The 23,818-nt window shown below is 44.4% G+C and overlaps 3 protein-coding genes across 3 annotated transcripts; 1 reads left to right on the top strand and 2 right to left on the bottom strand.

Moving 5' to 3' along the window:
* Positions 1-8,684: 8,684 nt before the first annotated feature.
* On the bottom strand, positions 8,685-12,257 carry LOC131886238 (tetratricopeptide repeat protein 7B-like). The gene is made up of 6 exons (XM_059234507.1): positions 12,116-12,257; positions 11,620-12,045; positions 11,254-11,543; positions 10,961-11,182; positions 9,832-10,891; positions 8,685-9,762 (listed from the first exon to the last, which is right to left on the bottom strand). Exons 2-6 carry the CDS (start codon positions 11,918-11,920, stop codon positions 8,852-8,854), a joined length of 2,784 nt encoding a protein of 927 aa, XP_059090490.1. The 5' UTR covers positions 11,921-12,045; positions 12,116-12,257; the 3' UTR covers positions 8,685-8,851.
* A 3,453-nt stretch (positions 12,258-15,710) lies between these two features.
* LOC131886241 (uncharacterized) lies at positions 15,711-16,880 on the top strand. Its single transcript, XM_059234511.1, has one exon. It carries the CDS (start codon positions 15,999-16,001, stop codon positions 16,770-16,772), a length of 774 nt encoding a protein of 257 aa, XP_059090494.1. The 5' UTR covers positions 15,711-15,998; the 3' UTR covers positions 16,773-16,880.
* A 582-nt stretch (positions 16,881-17,462) lies between these two features.
* Positions 17,463-22,510, bottom strand: LOC131886237 (activated Cdc42 kinase Ack-like). The gene is made up of 4 exons (XM_059234504.1): positions 22,022-22,510; positions 21,246-21,465; positions 17,979-21,178; positions 17,463-17,922 (listed from the first exon to the last, which is right to left on the bottom strand). The coding sequence occupies exons 1-4, from the start codon at positions 22,256-22,258 to the stop codon at positions 17,716-17,718; spliced, it is 3,864 nt and encodes a 1,287-aa protein (XP_059090487.1). The 5' UTR covers positions 22,259-22,510; the 3' UTR covers positions 17,463-17,715.
* Between the last annotated feature and the right edge of the window lie 1,308 nt (positions 22,511-23,818).

Genomic DNA, 23,818 nt, shown 5'->3' with positions numbered 1-23,818 from the left:
TATCCGATGTTGCCCAAAATATGCTCTTAATTATATCCGATGCCACTTTATTTTACTTTACTATATCATTTGAATCGGGGATTCGCAATCCTGCTGTTATATCCGTTTTGCTCTTACATCCGATGCTCTTATATCCGATTTTTACTGTATGGCGCTGAATCAAGTTTCGAGAAAAATCACGAAAACCATGAGACAGAAATGGCCAATTTTTTGAGCCGTGGAGGAACTTAATATTTCCCATACGGCGTCTTTGATCGATGCTTAACATCGCTTAGCAATTGATTTTCGCTGAAAGCATCGTTTACCTAGTATTCCATTGAAATTAGCAGTGCTATGGCTTCACCATTGACCTCAAAGGCCCCTACTGGGTGTTTGAGTTTGCATAAGAGAAAAATGTTTTCGGATTAGACCTGACCTCCTAAACTACACTACCCTCCTTTCTTAAGTGGTCATGCTCAATGGAGGCATTAATCCTACCTTGAATCAATTCCACCTTTTATTGAAGGTTGGCCAAAACCACTGGATTCAAACTGCTCTGGAATCTTTTTCCAAGTTTGCCACTCTTTTTGAACAATTGCTTCCTGAACTTCGGAATTTTAGATTGTGTTCCACCTTTCGGAACACATTCTGGGATTGCTAGAGTGGAGCAAACTTCCTCAAGACTAAAATTATTTCGTCCAAGGCTACGTCTATGGACGATTCCTGTTTCAGAATTGAAACCAGGTCTTTCTACAGGCCTTTCTACAATCAAGGGCCAATGTTCATCTTTGATCTTGAACTTAGCCAGACCGACATTTTTGGCCGGTTTTACTCTAGAACACCGGTTTATGAGTAATTGTCGGCCCTATCTCAAGAACATGATGATCACATAGATTGCTAGGTGTCGCATGGACATACTAGATCAGATCAGGGTCATTGGAAAAGACTGGAGGGCTAGAAAAGACCAAATCCAGAACGTTATTCCCTCTAGTAGCTACACCAACATGCTAGGAGAGATTGTTTAGAGAGAGATAAGAAGAGAGAGTTAAAGTCCCCTATGAAGAAAACTTTCGAGCAAACTACCTGATCCAACTCATTTCCAGTGAATTGGAGAGCTGACATTAAAGAGCTTACTGAACAAGATGGGGGCCTATACATTGTAACAATGGACATATTAAGTCCTTGGAGATAACAAACTAAAGCCTCTACTTCTCCATTCGACATTTTTACATGACTAATGTGGAGGTCAATTCCAGGGCATTAGTAAAGAAATTACAAGTAAAGAAATTGCAGTAATTCGTTCCTTTTCTCGAAAAAGGAAATGTAATTGCATTACATTTTAAAATTGTGCAATTGTAACGACCCAAAATCTACAGGAATTACTCGTTACTCGTTTCTTTTTCAGCTTCCAGAATGGCCTTCATTTTTTCGCTTATCTTGTGACAGCGGAAGAACTATAAAGCTCAACAGAAATTGCCATTTTTACTAATTCCATCTAGTATATTTTGATCAAAGAAAGTCAGGGTTGAAAATTGTGTTTGCTCTTAACCGCTCTGAAGGTGTTATTGGTTTTGAATCTTGTTGCATTTGCTACTTTAGTGTTTACATCTTCTCAATCTAATTCCGTTGGACTCAAGCACTGAATATGTATCCTTGGATTGAATATGATGCTTCAAATTTCCAAAGCCTCCTCATTTCACTTCAGGGATGGGCTTCTTACAGAGAAGCTTTACCGACTTCACAATGTCGAATACTGTTTTCCATCATGAATTTTGCGCCATTGTTTCAAACTTTTAATAATCATTATCCCATCCATTGTCCCAATCTTGACTCCTCAAAGTATTCTAATGCAATACATTTCGAACCATTATGCCAAGATTAAATGACAAGGCTCATTATTGGAAAATGTTGACAAGAAATCTTCAAATGTTACGCATTAGGACTGCTTGAGTCAAAACTCTATTTCTTTTGAGAAGAATGGTTTGGATGGGGCAAACCATAAAATATTGATCATCTAAAATTTTATTCAAAAGTATTTGTAACGAGTAACGCCATTGCTTTGATTGAGGAACGACTAATGCCCTGGTCATTTCTAACATAAAGACATACGCCCCTATGCGGAAAATGGTATTATCAGGGGTAACTCTATCCAAGTCTCCTTGCTCTATCACATCGAACTAAATGAAACCAACCATGGCTACCTCTTGATCTAAGACCTCTGGTCGAAGCCAGGTTTCTGTTATAGAGATGTATTTAATATCTCTCTCAATGGCTAATTCTTCTAAAATCTTAACCTTTGTGCTGTCATTTTAAAAAATCAGACAATGCATGTTCAAATATAGCCCCTTTTCGGGCCTTTCCTTACTATTTTAAAAAATTTTGGTTTGTTTTTTCACGGGCTTTTCTAACCGCAACAGAAAATGTAATCCCCAGTACTAGTAAAATGAAAGGTTATAATTCGTCTATTTAATACCTTTCAATCTTTATATGATATTTGGTCTACCAACGAATTTGAGTTGGCAGACCGATTTAGTCCTTGAATGTAGGATTGATCTGGAATGCTATCTAAAAATTGTCTCAAGTCTGACTTGAAACATGCAACCGGATCAACAAGGCCTACGTATTCCCTACGAATATTAGAGGGAAGCAAAGTAAACAATGTGGGAGCCCGAGAAAGAAGAGATGTGGACTTCATGGCTCGAACTAGCCAGAATTCTTGAAGGCTTGAAGGTGCTCTCAAAACGCACATTAAGGCTCTACGGTCACTAGAATCGACCCTAAATCCTGGGATGGGACAAAGCTCATGGATCCTTTTGCAGACGTACAGTATCAGATACCTTTTGTGCCTTCTCTGAACATTGTACAGTCCCAACTTTTCTAGTCTGTTCCAATACGAGAGCTCTCTCAATCCTGAAATGTTCCTAGTGACACATATTTGGACTTGTTCGACCTTTTGCAAACCTGCTGAACTCATTGGAGCCCAAATGGGTGAAGCATATTCAAGATGTGGCTGGACAATCGACTTGTACAGAGTTAGCAATATATCCAACCACACATTTGAAAAGCTTTATCCACCTTCAACTGGATATGCTCATCGAACTTTCCATTATTTTGGAGGATTACACCTAAATCTTTCATAGATGAGACCTGCTCAACATCTTTACCTCCATTATCTACGAGTGGAGTATTTAAAGGAGTTGACCCAAACGTCATTGAGCGGAATTTCATTCCATTCAGGGCCATATTACTCTCAGTTACCCAAGAGTAGATTCGATCTAAGTCCTTTGCAAGGCTACTGGAATCTTGACCATTTCCTACCAGAAACTAACTTTGTATCGTCAACATAAGAAGGGAGACTGGCAGTAATACTAAGCTTTTGAAGCGGGGCAGCGAATATTATAAAAAGGAGGGGCCCTAAGATGGAACCCTGGGGAACACCTGACTTGACATCATGTATGTCACTAAGAGATCCCTCAACCTTAACAATTTGCTTCCTATCATGAATGAAGCTTCTTATCCAATTGAGAACCTTGCCTTGGATCCCAATCTCATGGAGCCTGTTAACTAAAAGACCATGATCTACCTTATCAAAGGCCATGGTAAAGTCGAGATAAACTACATTGACTGATTCATGGCTCTCCAGTCCCTCAATGACCTGCTCTATATGATCAATCAGTTGGGTAACCGTGCTAAAATGTGCTCGGAACCCATGCTGTCTAGGAGGAAGGACTTCATGGATATCAAGAAATTCAACAAGTTTGAACTTCATGATCTTCTCAAACACCTTCGCAATATTCGAAGTGAGTTTCGATGAGCATAACCAGTTAAAGGTGGGTAAAACTTTTCAAATGTGTGGTTGGATATATCACACGTTTATGTCCAAAGATAATATCTCAATGCTAACTCTGCAAAAGTCAATTGTTCAGCCACATCTTGAATATGCTTCACCCATTTGGGCTCCAATGAGTTCAGCAGGTTTGCAAAGGTCGAACAAGTCCAAAGATGTTTCACTAGGAACATCACAGGAATGAGAGAGTTCATCGAACTTTCCATTATTTTGGAGGACTGCACCTAAATCTTTCATAGATGAGACCTGCTCAATATCTTTACCTCCATTATCTAAGAGTGGAGTATTCAAAGGAGTTGACCCAAAGGTCATCGAGCGGAATTTCATTCCGTTCAGGGCCATATTACTCTCAGTAACCCAAGAATAGATTATTGCTAGCTCCTTTGCAAGGCTAGTGCAATCTTGGCCATTCCTACCATAAACTAACTTGGTATCGTCAGCATAAGAAGAGAGACTGGCAGTGATACTAAGCTTTTGAAGTTTTGAAGTGGGGCAACGAAAATTACTAAAAGGAGGGGCCCTAGGATGGAGCCCTGGGTGAAACACCTAACTTGACATCATCTATGTCACAAAGGGATTCCTCGACCTTAACATTTGCCTCCTATCCTGAATGAAGCTTCTTATCCGATTGAGAACCTTGCCTTGGATCCCAATCTCATAGAGCCTTTTAACCAAGAGGCCAAGATCTACCTTATCAAAGGTCTTGTCAAAATCAAGATAGACCACATCAACTTCCAGTCCCTCAATGACCTGCTCTAAATGCTCTATCAGTTGAGTAACCGTGGTGAAATGTGCTTGGAACCCATGCTGGCTAGGTGGAAAGACTGCATTGACCTCAAGAAATTCATGCTCTTCCCAAACATCTTCGCAATATTCGAAGTGAGAGAAATAGGACTATAGTTACTGGGGAGTGACTTATCTCCCCCTTTGAAAATTGGAACAATATGAGCTACCTTCAGAGAAGAGGGGAACTTGCCCTGGTCCAAGATGCAACGCATCTAGTACGAAAAAACAGGAGCAAGAACCTATGAGCATCTCATCAGAAACTGAAATGTCACACCATCAGGACCAAGAGAACTTGAAAATCTTAAGTCTTTGATGGCCTCTAATACGTCTTGATCTGTGACTATAAGATCATCTAAGTGCTCAAATTGACTAAACTTGCCAATCTCAACAGACTCATCTTTAGAGCAATGGGCTGTTGCTTCTTGTTCGCAATCTGTGGTTGAGGCAAATATTCTCTGCTCAACTCATGAATTCTGATTGCTCTGATTGATTGTACAAGTACCTTTGGAATTGTTTTGCGTTCAAGAACCCCTATAGGTATATCGTGCAAATCCCTTGATATTGAACAGTTAGAGAGAAGAGCCTGGGAGGCATATGTTTAGAAACAAGCAATTGTGATCAAAGAAAAGTGAAAATAAATTACAAGTTACTAACCAAGGCTTCTTAAACTAACTCCTATATTAAGTGGAATATGTTGAACATGTAGTCCGAGCGGAGTTGGAATATTTTTCTAAATAGCCCCTGCGAAGACTTGGTGTGAAAGTATGCTTGAGAGGAACGGAAGAAACGGGATCCAGACACAAGTTGGAGGTGTGTCACAGAGGAGTGTTGAGTTGTCGACGTCTCTGGTGCATTGAGGATCAGCGAAGGGAATGGAGCCATTGGAAAATCTTTTGGACTCGAAAAACGGAGAAATGTCCAAGATCAGCCAGTTTAAAGACGGACCCCCAAATATGAAGAACGGTTTGCAGGAAACGGAAGATTTGACTCTAGCATGGTGTGCCTCTGTCATGAGAAGTGTGGAAGATAGTAATGATCAACGGATGAAGATATTGACGGACAGGGTTGATAAGCTCGAATTCGCCATTCGTGAAAAGAATGAAAACCATTGAATTCGCACAAAGGGAATTTTTGACCAACATGAAAAGAGATTGGTTGAAGCTGCGATGAAAGTGAGGAGGAAATGGTATGATGGGGTTGAAAATGAAGAAATAATGTTCTTCGGCTCAAGATTAGAAGATAACCAACGCCGATTGAGGAAGTTCGTTGAAGAGAGAGTTGCTGGGTATGACCACCCTCTCGCAAAGGCAATGATGCAAGGAGTCACGAACCAAAGCTAGTTAAACAATACAAAACCACAGAAATAGATTCAACAAATAGATCTAACAAAATTAATATCAATATGCTGGTGATCAATGATCGAAGACTATCAACCAAATACAATCAATGCAATCAAACTACCCTACGCGGCGTATTTAACTATACACGTAAAAAATAGGTCATAACTTTTAAACCAATCAACAAAATATTTCAAAAATGAGACTGTGTGATCCTTAAAACAATAGTTTGCGATTTGTTGTTGACTTTTCCCTCCAATTTTTTTGTCCTAAAAATGGATGGCAAAAGAAAAGCCGTTGTCGAAATGACGTCGCGCCTGGCTACGCCAACCGAGATCTCGAAGGCCCTTGGAATCACGTGGATAGGAAGAAAGTACAAGGGCGAAAACGAACAATCCGGACAAAAGCCAAGGTCAGAGCCATTAAAAGTCGGATTGACAGAAATCCTATCCGGACGATGAGGGGGATGGCCAAGCAATTGAACATGAGTGAGAGGACAGTCCGAAGAGCAGTCAAAGAAGACCTTGGAGCCAAGTCAAAGGCTAGGAGGAAAAAACACTTGATCAACAATGCCACGAAAGGAAAGAGATTGCTCAGGTCGAAGTTGCTTCTCAACTACCTCAAGCACAAGCCGCCAGTCATTCTCTTCTCGGATGAAAAGCTGTTCCGGGTCGATCGCGTGAGCAACAGCCGATTTGACAGATACATTTCAACCTTAGCCGTGGATGAAGTCGCCGATCACGTCAAATTCACTTTTAAGACCAAGCACGCGGCCTCCGTGATGGTGCTTGGGGTGTTCAGCTCAGACGGGAAGAAATGTCCCCCCCCATATTCATCCCAGAGGGAGACAAAGTCAACTCCGAGGTCTACCTCCAGCTCTTGAGGGACCAGGTGATCCCATGGATAAACAAGGAGTATAAGGACACCCCGTATATATTCCAGCAAGACGGCGCCCCTTGCCACACGAGCAAGAAAACCCAGACGTTCCTAAAGGCCAACCTGAAGTCTTTCTGGGCCAAGGAGTTTTGGCCTCCTAGCTCTCCCGACTTGAAACCGTTGGACTTCTCCATCTAGGCACAAGTCGAGAGAGAGGCCTGTCACAAGCCCCATGGGTCAACTACCTCACTTAAGTCCGCCATCAAAGTCGCCTGAGACAACTTGGATGAGGACTACATCCGTACCGTGTGCAACAGCTTCCGGAGGAGGTTGGAGGCCGTCATCAAGGCCGAAGGCGGCCATATTGAATGAAAAAGTCATTTCGAACCAGCTAACGAATTCCTATAAAATAAATATTTGTGTAAAGTTGTCCTTGAACTAGTTCTTGATGATTTTTTGAGATTAGAAGCAAGTGAATAGTTAAATATGCCGCATAGGATAAAGAACTATGAACCGTACAGTTAACGATTGGGAAGAAAATATACTACAATACAACATCAGAGAGAAACTGCTAGAGCTAAACATGAACGAGCAATACCCTTATTTGGTCTAACAGCAATTACGTGTTGCCAAATAGCCGTGAAATATCACCAAATTGAGTGAATAAATGGCGATTCCACCCACACACAAAAACCACGAATACGACACGTGTTTGTTGCGAAATTCCTGATCGATAGGAACTCAAAATGACAGAGCAAAGTAACATGCCTCCGATGACGGCGAGCTCCGAAACAGGTGTGAAAGGTTTTCTCCGAACGAAGGCGGGAATCAAACCCCGGCCTCTTGGGAACCACGATCAGCCTGTATCGGGTGAGTTACACTACTCAGCTACCATGATTCCTCGGGACTAAAGGGGTGGAAGTAAATCATTATTTCATGTTTCATCGATTCATTTTCATAACTTTTATTATGTTATTTTTTTTTGTCCATATGAAATTAATGAAAGCTCCTTCTGAAACAGATTTTGACCTTTCATTCGATCTTGAAACTAAACAAGAGCCTTTTTCAAGGCTACTCACACGAGTCACCTAAATCATGCAGCTAATGCCCTTTGTGAAAGCTATCCAGACATAACCATCGGGAAGTTCGTCAAGGGGCAGTAGAGATAGTTGTAGAAAAGGGTATCATGCCACCAATTATGACGTTAGTCTAAAGAGGGCGGTGCTAACAAGTGTGGTTGGTGGGTGTATTAGAACTACTTAAGCGAACCAATACAAGCTTAAGCTTGATTTTGAATAATTTCGGTAGGAATTTGCCAAACGAGTTCTCGATTCTGCTTGGATAAATCATCCTTGTCTGAAAATTAACTATGGCAAACGAGCTTGTTTGGAACACTTCCCTTGGTAAAATAATTCAGACCGTCAAGAAATTTCAAGCTCAAAACGCCATGAATTTATGACAGAAAAGGGAAAATCATTTTTCAAATACGGGTTTCCGGCATTGACTGACAAGGGGATAAATATCCCATCCAACAAGCCATCAGGTTACTTGAGGCAACTTGAAACGTGACCCAATATTTATACCAAAGCTTGGCATTACCATATGAAAACATGTCGTGAATTGCTGAACGGTAATCTTAGCCTGGACTAACGTTAAGGTTTTAAATAATTTCTTTCATGAACTTCTTTCATTCTCATTGGCTCACTTATCCGCCAATTCGCATTGGTGGGTGTGTGCAATTCTAATTGTGGATTAGGGGAAATTATGAGCAGTAATGTTGGAGAGAAATTACGTATCTACCAGGAATAAGTTTAAGCATTTGTATGGCCCTGATAAGATGTGAGGAGGATCAATTGTAATTCTAATTAACCATAATGTTATATTTGGGATGACAATGATCAAAGGTGTAGAGAAACTAAGAAAAACATTCCAAGGCATACCATATTCATATCATAAAAGCTGACAAATAATCAAACCAATTCAATCAATCATCATATCGGCTCCTCATCTCCTTCCTCAACTGAATTCACTCAAAGCAAAGAGGCACAGTGGTGAAAGGTAAAACCGGACTGGTCCCATGGAGAGAGAGGGCTATAGCGTGACACTCGGAGGCATTACCGAATATTCGGCTGGCTTCGTCGAGGAGAGTTTGTTGGGTAATTTCCGTTGGCGTCTTCTCCGTTTCCTCCAGCACTCGTTCGGGACCCAAAGCGTTTTGAACATGATGGAGGGTATCCTGAGCGATGAATTCTTGTACATCGCCCAAAAGTTCCCACATGTATTCATTACTAGGATCGATTCGCACCGCCACTTTAAGTGATTGTTCAGCCAATCGATGAAAGCCAAGAATGTGGTATACTCTTCCTAAATGATGCAGACTGGCCACGTGGGTGGGATTGATTCCCAAACTGTTTTCAAAACACTGGCGAGCATTCTCAAACTCCTCTCTAAACTCATACACCAAGCCTTTCACATACATCAGATGATAACTCAGGGGTGATAATTGGCGAGCCTCATTGACACACGCTTCGGCATCCAACAATCGATGCTGACGAAGATGAAGCTCGGCAGTGAGGAGCCAGATTCTCATTTGAGTGTAACTCGGATCTTGAGGTGAAGGTCGAGGAAAAGGCGATGATAACGAACTGGCCACTTCGGACAATGTCTTCTCAACGTGCGAGGCAGTAATTGAGTGAGCATGCAACGAGACAGAGTCTTTATCAGAAAATGCATCATATCCCGTAGACATGGCGGGGTTGCTCCCTCTTCCGATCGTGGCGTAGCCGTTAATGTCGTAGGATCCGTTGGCGACCGAACTTAAGGCCAATGCAGTGTTGGGGAGGATGCTTAGGTTATGGTTGGGCATGCCACCAGTTTCTTGGGAGCCCTCATCGTTTGAGAACTGTTCACAAGCTACTTGCCACTGTTCCAGCATTGCTGAAAATAAATACAAAGTATCATTCGCCAGTGATCTTCGAGCGTTTAACAAAAGCATGAGTTACTCACCTTTGGCAACTTTCAATGCAGCTTCTCCGCCATGAACAAGTTCTTCCAGGCGAACTTTCAGTGACATGATTGGCAAATTATCGGGATATTCTTCAAGGGTAACGTTGGAAATGTCCAGGGCCTCTTCATACTCTTTTTTGGACGTGAGCAACAACGTCATGAGGTGCAGAGAAGGAAGATGCTCAGGATTCAGATACAATGCGCGTTTGACATGCTCAAACGCTTTGCTGACTTCGCGAACGTGAGCGTAGAAATATGACAAATAGAACTGGACAAGGAAGTCTTGGTTGTCCGCTTCGTCCGCCGATTTGAGATGCATCTCTGCGTTGTCGAGATATTGCGTCCGTGTCATATGGTTCTCCGTAGTCTTCATCATCAGAAGGTTTCCAATCCCCATGTAGACATGGCAACGGGCCTTCAGAAATTGATCCGAAGTCACACTATCTTTCTTCGAGGCTCGCTCGGACCAAAGCAACCCTTCTTCATATAGCTGAAGACGTTCGTAACAGAACTTGGCCATCACTAGACATGAGCCTGCCTCAGCCCGGTTTCTTTGGGCCAGCTCGCGAAAGATTTGCAACGACCGGAAAAACCTATTTTCCGTTGCTAAGCAAAGTCCAAATTGGGTCCATGTATGTGGCTCATTGAAACTGAACTTCATGGAATTCTCCAACATGCGCGTGAGAATGTGGAAGTTTCGAATTCTGGACAGTGCAATGGCGGTCAAATCGTAAGCAATGATGGCATCGCGGAATTTGGTACTTCTCATTTCGAAGAACTCAGGAGCTTGACTAAGAATGGCATCTTTACGCGCCATATTTTCACTCAGGAGCAACAACAGGAGCGTCTCTTCGTGCTTATTCTTGGGCGTGTACAGGTTATTACCCGCATGTTTCCGAGGCTTCCATGGACTTTCCGTGGAAGCGGGCCCCAGCTTGGAATTGAGGGCTCCCATGGCTCGTTTGGGAGAGGAATCATTACCCGGCTTCACATATTTCGCATCACTCATCCGATGCAAGAGAATCTCGGCCAACTTGCAACAAACATTTCGCCTAATTTCCTGCAAATGGTCAAAACCTATGGTGGTGAGCAGTCCCTTCCTTGGTCTTATTGATTTCCCATTCCTTACCTTGGTTGATTCGGACTCTTCTGCTTGCAACATGGTGCGAAACAAGCGAACAGCAGTCAATTTATTGCCAGCCTTCAGATTCAAAGCCGGAGCCTTGAGTAATGCCATTTCCAGAATTGGGCTCAGTTTTTGAGTTGAATGGGAGGGAGGTGGAACGGGCGAAGAAGAGACTGATGTAACTGACCACGTGCTTTGAGTTACCCGAGGAGCTTTGTCTGCCGTCTGCAATCGGAAAAAGACTCATGAAGTGCAAGACTATTTTCGGTTCGGGGACGGGAAAGTATATGACTTACCTGCAGAAACAACAAGGTCAAATCTCCGGCTATTTCATAACTTTTCAAAATGGCAGCTTCACGCTCAGCAGTTTTGGCTTTGCTACTAGTGCGAGCCGCAGTACCGGTTTTTTCGTAACACATGGCTTTAATAGCAAATGCCTCGGCCATGATCTTGAGGGACCGAGCCGGTAGCTGTTTCTCTTCCAATGTGTCCAATTGAGCTCGCTCATAGAACTTGAGAGCGTCCGAATGATTGCCCATGGCGTAGTTGAGCTTGCCCAAGAGGATGTAGGAGTCAAGGTGGACCCCTGCAATGGAAATGAGATTCGACTTTTTAGGCAAGGTCGTCAAACATTCATAGAACATTGAAGTTAGACTCCTTACCGAGCCGTTTGGCGTCATCACCGATGGTCTTGGTAAGAAAATCTTTGGCTTCGATCAACCCTTCTCTGGCCTTGGCCACATTTTTGTCCTTGGGCGGGTATTCCTCGAGGAAGTTTTCCAATTTAGCCTCACCCACGAGAAAATTTCCCAACGTCTCCAATTGGCGGTCGGGTCGCTGACGAAGCTGCTCAGCCATGACCACCACATGGCTCCAGTTGGACTCTTCCCGAGCTCGCTCAATTTCAATTTCGATGGTGGCGTTGGCACCACCAGTTCGACTCTTTTGACCCCGGGACGTCATGATGCCGGTCGTCAAGGTGGCTCAAGGGGTCAAAGGGACTATTGGTTTCTAGTCGCCGTCTCCAGTTGGCCGCGGCTACGAGTCGTCTCTTTCAAACAGCTCTGATGGACTCGATTTAGGCGGTCCTGAAGAGGAAAGTAAATAGCAGTCAAGATGACTGAGATGAAAGGCCCGTTGGCCAACCATCATCCCTACCTGCGCCCCCTGCAACAAGTTGGCCACCACCACCACGCGTCGCTTGGCCTGGGTGAGCTTCTCCACTGCCACGTCCAGCTGGGGAAATGGGTCTTCGGATCCAGAGGCCTGACGAATGGCCAACAAATCCCGATTTAAGGCTTCAATCTCGGTCTTCAACTGCGTCTGTGAAACCCGGGTTTGTCGCACACTCCGATCTAAAGTTTCGACAGTGGGCCGAATCAGGCCCAAGAGGCCCTCTTGCAAAGCGTCGCGGGGTCCGTTTACGTAGCAATCTTCACCGTCGTCGTCGTCGTCGTCGTCTTCGTCCGAGGTCAAACTCTTGAACAACGGATTCGTGGTAATGCCTGCCACCGAGCTGGCCTGGTCTAGACTCTCGGGCGTGTCGGGCAGGCGCCGCTGACCACTGGTGGGTGGCACGTCGCCCCGGGCCGTGGTCGAGTGGGTGGTGGCGTCCGAGGTGGACGAGGACGAGATGGACACCGAAGAAGACGATGCCGTGTTGTGAACCGAGCTCGTCTCAGAGTGCTGATCGCCGGCCACAGAATTCATGGTCCATGGAAATGACGACCACGGCGAGGCCTAAGCCCTGGGCCACCCCTAACATACACCCGCCCCTGGATCACGACGACCTCGGACTTGGCGGGCTCCACTAGTCAATAGCTGCTGAGTGATCAAGCGCGCTGTGTGAGGTCCGTGCCTCAGGTCCGTCAAGCCCCTGAGGTTGGCGTTGAACTTAGTTGTGTTGTCCTCTGACGTCCTGACGTCGATGCGGTGTTGTGAGTGAGTTCGGCGTTCGATCGGTCGGTCGGTCCATTCACAGATCCATCCATCCAATTTCTCGAGGAAGGGTGGCAACTGGCTAGTCAGGTCTTTGCGTTGATGCCTCCATCGGTTGGTGGGTGCGTGGGTGCGCGGGTGACAAGCTCTCTAGCTTCTAGGCTCAGCTGGCTCATCTCACGTGCCAACTAGGCCCCGTTACGGGGACGGACAAGAGCTAGGGATGGCCATACGGTCTGGGCAACGATTCGCTGGGCTCGAGCCCCAAATATAGACTCTGGCCAAAATCAAGTCTTTCTCTATGGCCCTCGGTTGTCATGTTCTTTTGCCCGGGCAAATAGTATCAAAGTAAGGTACTAAAGATGGGTAATTGGTGGCATGATCAGCTGGTGAATTGAAGAATTCAATTCAATTGGGGTTCGATCCCTGTAAGTAGACCTCAAAACGGAGCCTTCATTAAGCAATATAGACTTTAACTAGATGAAAGAGAAACCCGCAATGCACGTATATTCATCAAACCGAAACAATATTAACACATCAGAATTAGCATTTTTGGGGGGGAGGGGACCAGACCCTAAGACTAAATGGGCAGACCTTTAGATCTAGTGATTCAACCGACTCGCGAGTCGAAAGACCAAAGTCATGGCCTAGGCGAGATAAGAGACAGATCGTAAAAAAAGGCATGTTGATCAGCTAGCCCTATTGCATTGGAGGATCGGGATTACAAATGGCCTGACATCCACCTCGATTAAGCTCGCTAAGGCATGGAGTACGGCCATAGCTAAGGGTGCGATAATAACACTCAACACCTTGAAAGAAAAGTTTAACCGGGAAAAAAATTTCCAATTCCCCCCTTTTCTGGCCTTTTACCACTTTTTTGACTGTTTTGAAGACTTTTAGTCTTTTTTTCGGTTCTTCTCTGTTTAACTTGTTCTTTCTTTTTGGGAACTTGCGTGAAATTGGCAAGTTTTTCCTAAGCTTTGAGGATGCTTTGCAAGAATGCAAGCTGTGCCTTGGCAATTTTATATCATTGCACTTTCAGTTTCATACTTCAGAGCACTTGATTAAAGTACAGCACACTTTTCGGCAAAAGTTGTCGAGTTTGAATTGTGAATCATGCATCACTTGTATGATAATCAATTCTATTCTCTAGAAATAACATAGCTATGCGTTTAGTGGAGATAGAGTCCAAACAGTACTGTTTCAACAGATGATTTCAAAGTTTTCAAATTGGTGTTTTCAACTTCAGAGGCAATCACTGTTCTCAAGGCTGCTTTCTCAATAAATGCATCAGATGTGGCACAATTTTGGACATAACGGCAATGAATATTTACACTGAAATCAAGGTATGTCCAAATAAACACAATTTTCACTTGTTTCAGCATCACAAAAATAGCCCCATCCTGTTCCCCCTCTTTTGAAACACCAAACCATACCTAAACATGCTGGGACACTATGAAAGCTTTCGGAGAAGAAAAACTTTTTCTGTCATAGATTCTAACATGTTTGGAGGTGGACTATAATTTTCAGCAGATGCCACGTCACTCACATTTTTACGTGTCAAAAATGTTCAAACAGTACACCTCTACATCCAATAAAAACTATGAACCATACTTTTGCTTTATAAAATGCAATGTATCAAAGTAGTTGAATTGTGAACAGTCCATGGTGAAAGCAAGCTTTGTGTATGACACAAATAGTCAATGGAAGGCCAGTAAATTCAACTCATGTAGAAAAGCATCTGATTGTACATTGAATTCCCCTAGAATACTAAGAGAGAGAGTATCTGACGGTTTTTTAAATGTGTTTGGCGGTAAATGTCTTGAATATGCGTTTTTGGGGGGTCATCTGGCGTTTTTAGCCTGTCGCGACCTGGCACCACTGATCCAGAATATTTTGTGCAATTTTGTCTTTTGACTGGGTTTGGGTTTTCATGGATTTTATTTACTCCTACATAAAGTGTAATCCTCGGGAATATAAAAAAAATATATATATATAATTCGTCTGTTTATAGCTCCTAAATTTAATATAATGTTTGATCTACAAATGGACTTGAACAGGCGTGAAGACAAATTCAGCTCCCTGGTTTCTGTTTGGGAAAGTTAACAAAAAAGGGAGCTCCAGGTTACCTAGCCATCCATACCTCCCTTCATGGGTGGTTTGAACGATATGAACTATCCATGTCTGAAACATAATTATGGCAAATGAGCTTGCTTGGAACACTACCCTTGGTAAAATGAAACAGACTGTCAAGAAACTTCAAGCTCAAAACAACGTGATATTTTGACGGAAAAGGGAAAATCATTATTTGAATACAGCTGTTGCAGGTATTTTTCCAACCTGAATTTGCCTTCTATCATTGACTGACCAGAGGATGAATACCCCATCCAACAGGCCATCAGGTTACCTTGGGCAACTTGAAATATGACCTACTTTTTAACCAAAGCTTGACATAAACTTATGGAAAAATGTCATGAATTGCTGAACAAAATTTTAGCCTGGACCAACGTTAAGATCCAAACCAATAAGATGAATTACACTGACATTGACACAAATGTTATTATTTTTGATTTAAAAATCTGTTCATCCTTTGAATGATGGCTTTCCAACAGATTCAAACCATTTAATTGTTGAGTTCCATTCCAAGCTCTTGTTGAGATATTTGACGCTTTTAATCAAAATCTCTTTTCAAGAAACGAATTTTTAACAACAAACGAACGAGCCAAGAACTTCCGTCATTGGCCATTGGTCACCTTCGATTCATTCTTGTTTACATCACGGCCATATGACCAGACGGGCAGGGAAACAGGCAGGCAGGCACATTGAAGTAGGACAACACAAGAGTAGGTGAGTAACCCTCATTCTTGAGAGATCGTGAGTGAGACAGGCAAAAATGATTGATCAATGATCATGGGTCTGCGCTAATGTTTGGCCAGGGCTCAAATTGACTCGATATCTTTCGACGACCTGAAGCAATACCATAGTGAAATCCGAGCCTCTGGATCATTCCGTGTCAGAAAGCATCCAGTGATCCCAGGTTGTTCCCGGTCTACTGTGGAAATTGAACCCTGGGGAATTGATCGTGCCCATCACCGGCCTCATCATGTCTGTGCTCAATCTAGCCTGGGGTCAGGGTGGAGGACTACTGCCCGCCTTCAAATCGGCCCTCTTATTACGTGGGTTCGCAACTAGCCAGTCGGCCTGTAAAAAAGTGACCTACCATAAACCGTCGGAGTGTTTGACGCTCTTTGATCGTCAAGATGGCGAACGCAAGTCCATGGTAGAGGCCGAGAAGCGGTTTAAACGTCTCGATTGGGGCGTGTACATCCGTCCACGAGCGGGTCGCAACCAGTTGCGATACAAACGATCCGCCCGATCCATTTGGAACCGAGAACAACACGTGTTTTGCGCCAAATATCACATCTCACTGCTGAATCGTATGATATCGCCTGAGGTGAAGGCTAAGCGATTTCTGCCCGAAGACATCTACGAAAAGTACAACCGTACGTCATTGACCAAGCATTTGTACACCAAGTTGAAAAATGCGGCCAATATTGAGCGGTTCGGCTCCACGTTGCACCGGTTTCCCGGCTGGAAAGCCCACTTGTCCCACCACGGATCGCGGTACAATCGGCCCGAGAAAGTGCTCTATGAGCCCCCAGGTTATGTTCGTAATATCTTTGACCATGGTGGGGTGTATTCGCCCGAATTTGTGCCTCAGGACCGACCTGCGCCATCTTTCGAGCGACCGCTCATTCGGGCTAACAAAAAGATGCGCGATTCTTATTTGGTAGAGGCGTTGAACCTGGAGACGTTCAGTTCGGCCAATATTCCACGTTACCATCCACTACTCAAGCCCATGTTTAAGAAGTATTGAGTCAGCTTGATATTGCAGAAGTCCCTTGAGTGCCTCCCACAATGAATTGACGAATGTGATTAGTGTCGGATCAAAGGCGAAAAATAGATAATTGCGCTAAATCAAAAATCATACAGCAACTTATATTGTACCCACCCTTTCAATACCATGATTGATACCATTCAAAACCATCAAACAACCAACAAATGAAGTACTGACAAGAGACGAAATGGGAAGAAGCCGTCTTTTTATCCGTCTTCAAGTGCGTGTGTGGAGGGGTGGGTGGGTGTATATATAATAAGTGTGAAGAGGGTTTTTGCCCCATCACCTCTTAGTTTTATCTCGAGTAACGCACTAGACATTAGGCATTGAATTGAATGAATAAGTAGAAAGTTTAGATTCTACTCCAGGTACTCTCATAGCTCTATAGATCAAGACACGCTCTTTCCATCTCTCTCGGAAAGTGTTATTAATCGATCGTAAAAATTTGTCTTAGCAAGGTGACAGTTATGTGAGTTAAAGATTTTGACTTTGACCAGATACTTGCTTTGATCGAATCTCAGTAAAGTCTGTTTTTAAGCCTGTTAAGGTTGAATCGTGACTTTTGCTTTGAGTAAGTCACAACTCAAATTCCAAGGAAGAGTACATAGTGAGTTGTTGCTAGCTGTTATTGAAGCATTCCTCGGTCTTAACAAAAATAAACCCGATTGGTTGGGATTTTCGACTATTGTGACTGTATTGGCATCGATGCATTAGATCATGTACAATATCTGAATTGGGGGCATCTTAAACATTTGGTACGATTTAAAGTGAAAATGCAATGTTCTGCCCGAATCCTACCAGTGCTACATTGAAAACAAACCTCTGGATTAGTTTTGTACGGATTATCCATGCGGTAGCCTTTGTCTGCATATTCCACGCCAAGGATTATCAAGTAATGTTTCGGTGGGGTGTCCCAAGCATGCTAATCTTCAAGAAGGAGTGCAGCAGCTCTCTCTAAATCCCAATTCACCGAAGTCAACATTTTCTCGCATTTGGATTTGTCCGCCACTCCAATTCGATACAGTTTGTCAATCTTCAGGTTCTTGATGGCAATGCCCGTGTCCCAATTCACTGACTCCAGAGCCGAGCGACATTGACTCGCACTAACACCAGGAACCATCTTTCCTACCTGAAAAAGGAGTCCTTATTAAAACAAGAAGTGTAATAGAGCATCACCGAACTGACCTGGGCAATCTTGTTGATCTCCGTATGGTTCACGGGACGAGATGTGCTTGAGGGTGGAATAACAGTGTGGGAGTGGCTCCTTGGAAATGGCGAAATTTCCATTTCAGGTGTTGCCATTTCCTCTTGCAAGGGTTGGTACGATTGTTGGGCACGTGCCGCATGAGTGGTTGTGATGTGTCTCCAGGTTTCGCGGGCAGCAGCCGAAGCCATGTCACCCATACCCGGAGCACCTCCGTAATTTGCCATTTGGTTATGCATCCCCACGGGGCTGACGAAGGGTTTCACGTGAGCCGTTTGAGGGCCGCCATAAATGGGTTCATCCGGCAAAGCCACTCTGAGGTTGGTGCTGACCGCCACGGTTGGATTGGCACTTGCCCCAGATGCTTTCCATGAATTGGAAGGATTAGGCGAGGGAGAGGAAGCTAGGAGATTGCCATTGAGCGAAGTCATGGACGCCGAGATCTGTCTTGGGATAGGCCTGGCTCGAACTTGATTAGAATGTGTTCCTACCGATGGGGTTGATGGGGGAGGGGGAAGAGCCACCAGTGAGGGTTTAAGTAGATTACTGGTTTGATCAGTCTTTCCCAAGTCTTTCTCCAACTCGGCTAAGAACTCCTTGTTAAGTACAGCCGTCCGATTCGAGTCGTATCCGTGTAACCATGGTTGTGGTGAAGTTTCTTTCGTCAGTTGCCTCAACGGCATTTTCTGCGGTTGTAATGGCTCTAACGGTGGGATGGATGGTTGGATTGGGACTCGATCAAATCGTACTGGACTGGCACTGTTTCGGGGCCTAGGAAGCGTGTTAGCCCATTTAGTTTTGTTCTCTGGGAAATTTGACGCCTGCTCTGGTAAAGGAATGGAGTCATACACTTTTGGGGGCTGGTCATGGGAAGCCTCTGGGGGAAGCAATTGGTTAAAAGATGAATTCAAATGAGTTTGGGATGTCTGTTCTTGCTCCGTTGGCCTGCTCGTTGAGACCGAAAAGCCCGAGGCACTCATTAAATTATTGCTGGAAACTTGAGGAAATTGGAACACGTCTTTGCTCTCTGCCTTGCCACTCAACTTGAAATCGTTGAGAGTGTTTTCAAGCCAATTGAATGCATTTATCTCGTTCCTTTGATCTGATGATTTGGTGTTTCTTTGTGTAAAATGAGCAGGAGATTCCAAGCCAGCAATGGCCTCATTACTGCCCAAGATAATATCAGACGGATTAAATGCCGGTGGTGAGAATGGTGATGTCAACGGTGCCATATCATCTGCAGATAGGGTCGAATTGGTTCGAAGGTGCTGCGAGTGTTCCTCCGACGCCATTAGACGAGAAATCATGGACGACACTTGAACATGATGGGCTGGAATATTTTCTCTCTTGGGTGTACTGGAACGAGCACTTTGGAACGAATTTTCCGACACTTTCTGCAAATTAACACCAGATGTATCAAAAGGATCGGCTTCCTCCTGGTCTTCCTCACTCTCAACAGGTGGCATATGGTAAGTCTCTCCAGGAGGTAAAGAACTAAACGAATCGTCATTCCTTGGATTGGAATGAACTTCCAAGTGGTCACTCCGAGGCACAGATCGAGTGTTGGAGGGCCAAGAGGTCCTAAATTCAGTATAACGAGGAGCTGAGTTAGAGGGACAATTAGCATAGGTTCGAGTCTCATTGCTCGAGTTGATGGCGTCTCCTGACGAATTACTATTCGGATGATCCAATAAGGATAGTTCTGACAATTCCCGAGAATGATAATGATTGCTATTAAAGGCATTATCGCGGTTCTGACATACGTTTCCATTCCATTCTGGTTGGCTCAGAGTATTGTTCACATAAGATCTTTCGGTGAGAACTCTAGATTGAGTTTTGAACGCCTCAGGTTCAGGCTGAGAAGACCTCATATAGCTTCTTTCATCTGTGCTAAGGTCGATGAGAGATTCTTCTTTCACATGGTTGGTTTGAGAAGGCACGGGTGAGGGCTCACTTGTGGGCATGGGCACTTTGGGAGCCGGTCGAAGGGTGTTGGATTTCGGCTCATCAATCGCGGGATGGGTCGGAGCTCGAAGTCTCATTTGTCGGGTAGTGAGTCGATGATTGGGCGAGGTTGGACTGGTGAGCATTTCTTCGGGCTGACGGGGAGCCAACGAGTGATCAATATTATGTGGATTACCCCAGGATCGACCATTGCTTCTCGAACCATGGGCAGCGTGGACAAACGAGCTCTTCAAAGGCTTACTAATATGCTTTGCTTTTTTACCAGCCACATTCTGAACAATAGCCCGGGGGAAATTACCAATATCGAAAGTGCGTTGATTTTGTCCACGCCAAAGCGCATGGTCAGGACGCCCTTCAATAATAACTATGGTATCACCCACGGCGACTTGTAAGCGCCCATCTTCCTCAAAATCGTGAGTTGCCTTCATTACCGAAGGCGCTGTTTCGGTCAGAAAATCTTTCAACGCTTCAAATGTAGGTCGATCGGTGGGGGATTTCGCCCAGCATTGTACGAGGATTTCGTAAATGTCGTTGGGACAACCATCGGGCTGGTGGAGACGCTCACCTTCACGGTCAATTTTCCGCAATATTTGCGATCCATTCAAACCTATCCAAGGCTCTTCGCCAAATGAGAACATTTCCCAGAGTGTCACGCCAAACATCCAAGTGTCAGAAGCATGCGAGAATTGACGTGATTTCAAGCTCTCCGGGGCACACCAAGGAAACGGGACCTTCTTCCGCTCCGTCATAACATAACAGTCGTCTTCTTGGGGTAAGGCTCGCATCAGACCAAAGTCGCCAATCTTCAATCGATCGATCGAAGCCAAGAGGACATTACGACAGGCCAAATCTCGATGAATGAATCGCTTAGACTCGAGATAAGCCATGCCACGAGCAATTTGAATGGCAAAGTCCCAGATTGTGGTAAGAGGCACGTGCCCGCATTGCTTGTGTAAAAAGTCAATCAGGGATCCTAACGGGGCCAGTTCCACGATCATCATCATGGGTTGGGTTAACACGATGCCGTAAAGACGTATTAGATTTTCGTGATCCAGACAGTGCATGGATTGGACTTCCTTCACGAAATCAGCAAACACACCCGGTTGTGACAATGTATCTTGCTTTAATACTTTGGCGGCGATGGGCAGGATGCGACCCGAAGGCGTGGCCCATTCGCCCCGACGAACCACGCCGAATGATCCGTCTCCGAGTTTTCCTGCAAAAATTCGAAAACAAAGGCATTACGCGGTTTGAGATTTTTTGGATCTTGTTCGGCTACCCACCTTGCAAGGTTATATCTTTATCTTGAATGAGGCACGTCAAGGACACAGCTGAGCCGGGCTGAGCCTCCAATGGGTCGGGAAAAGCCGCTTTCGGACTGCGTTTCAAGGTGCCAAAGCGTTGCTGTAATGGTCCCGGGAGAAAGCGACCCACCATCATCTTTCGTCTTCGGCGCTTGATCAGATCCATTAATCTTCGAGCCGCCGGGCGGGCCATTCCGATCTGAATCCAAAGCATAGTTCATTCGAATCAATCAAGCAAACCATGGTAAAAATGCCAACTCGCCACGTCGTTGATAGGGCTGACTATTTGTCGTGAAATAAACGCCTATTTCTAGTCATTCATTCCTGATGGCCTTAAACGTACGGTTTTCCTTCATGTCAGTGACTTGAGAGTTAAGCCCGAAAAATTTGGATTGAATGAGGAGCTTTGGTCCGCTTGTATAAAAGTGGAGTTAACTTTAAATATTTTCCAGGAAGTAGTAACGACTAATGCGCTGGATCTATCCAGTTGAAAGTCGCACGAAACGAGACCCTTGAGACGGGACAAGTTCTATTAATTTTGATCGATCTTGTCTGAGCCACATGGCAAAGGTATAGTTGTTGACAAGGTTATGCCCCGCCGATTAGTGGGCAACATTAATTTTTGAATGGTTGACAAATCGTTGGCAGGATACGAAGTCCATATCAGGTTTTTAAGGTTAAGTAAGGTTAACCAAGATGTTGGGGGAACCCTGGCCTCTCTTGTCTTGGGGATTTTGTCACTTCATCAACCTCACCTTCTCCAAGTCCTCAGCTTGCACGAATTCAAAGTGTTCCAATCTCGAGACTTGAAGGTGGTCCCGGATTCGTACAAAGAACTGTTCCAACTGAACCGAGCGCAAGAGGTCCAACAACCATGATAAGTCACTGCCACATCCGGATCGGGGAGCACCGCCCAGGCCTACCCCAGTCACGCCTCCCATGGCTGGGCGGGTTACGCCCACCACCATACTCGCCCCCGAGGATTCGTCCATGGTAAAGACGTTGACCGAGTCACAGGCACACAAATAGGCGGTTCTGGCCACCCAGGATGAACAAACAGTACGGGTCCCTCCTTCAGGGGGCGATTTGACCTGCAGGACAGTTGTTATGGTTTTGGGTCAAGGACATGGCCAATACAATCGGCTAAACGGGCAGATGGCCTAGCCAGGGGCTTCAACCAAGTAGGGAAGTACCCCACTAGGCTGAACCACTGAGAATGGTCAGGACCCACGCAACCTTAAGCGGTTAGTTGGCTGTAGTTGGCTGGCCTGTGGGGGACAACATAAGCCGCGAGGAAAACCCATTTTTTAGGACTTAATGAAACAGGGCAACAGGAGTTCAACTTGGCCAAGGCATGGACTCCATTAAGGGCCCTTATTTGTAACGTCGCACGGGCCAGAGAAAACGAGAAGAAGCACGGTAGATTGTTGAATAAACTGCTCTTGCCTTGCCTTGAACGCAAGCTCTTTTTCCCGGACATTATGTGACCCGGGTCACTAATTATAAATAAGATTTTGATAGCATCAGCCAAAAAACAACACAAATGTATTATAATTCAATAAAGAGGAATCGGCCCAATCAGCCCTTTTTTTGCTCGAGGCTGAATCAAAAAGCGCCCTCTGACGTGCAGAACGTAATCCATATTTCGTCCAGATTGTTTTGCTTGACATCAGAACTTTCTTGGCGCTAGAATTGGTTTCAAATTTTGAAACCAAAGGCTGTTGCCAAAATAAAGATATGAAAAGCTGAAGTTTGAAGAATTGACGGAGATTTGCAGTAAAAAGAGCGACATTGGCCTTTTGGCCTGGTTGCGGCTGCTCGGACAAGTTTGGGCCGAATCAAGTTAATTACATTTATTAGCAATACCATGGTCTCTATCACGGTTATCATGATTTGAAATTAATACAGAGACACCGAGGCATACATCTTATTCAAAATATTATTCCTTCCTTACTCGCAAGTCCAATTTGTGCACTTGAAGTATCAAGTCACTAAATCAAAAGAAATGATTCTCCCCCTCTTGTTCTGTCTGAGTTGGCAAAGCTCTGCTCAGCCCAGCAAAAAGTTCTGTTGAGCTGAGAGGTATGGTAATGAGATGATGGTACGTGAAACACAGAAATTTGCCAAGTGAGCAAGGAAGTATATTTTGAATGGAATGTATGCCTTTGGTGTCTCTGTATTGAATCTATATCATAATAACCATGCCAGAGACCATGCTATTGTTAGTAAATGTAATAAACTCGTTTTGGCCCAAACTTGTCCAAGCAGCCGTAACCACAGACCATATAATGACTAGACCTCGCATAGCGCAAGGAAAAATGCGAACACTTGTCTTCATCAGCTGGTACATAAATTTTGGTGTAAAGTGACTCATGCTTTTTTATCCACCAGCGTGGCCGGATTCAGAGTGAGTTTGTCACTGATAGCGTTCGTTGAAGGCCCAGCGATTGTAGGTCGTTGGTACTGATCAGGCAGTCACCCTCCTCTTTTTTGATGTACAGAGTTGTTGACACAAAATCCATTTTCCTCTGCACTGAGGTCGGGCCAATGCG

The sequence above is a fragment of the Tigriopus californicus genome, chromosome 9, assembly GCF_007210705.1.
Source record: "Tigriopus californicus strain San Diego chromosome 9, Tcal_SD_v2.1, whole genome shotgun sequence".
NCBI classification, from domain to species: Eukaryota; Metazoa; Arthropoda; class Copepoda; order Harpacticoida; family Harpacticidae; genus Tigriopus; species Tigriopus californicus.
The sequence above is the reverse complement of the archived record's forward strand: the minus strand, read 5'-3'. Positions and strand labels throughout refer to the sequence as shown.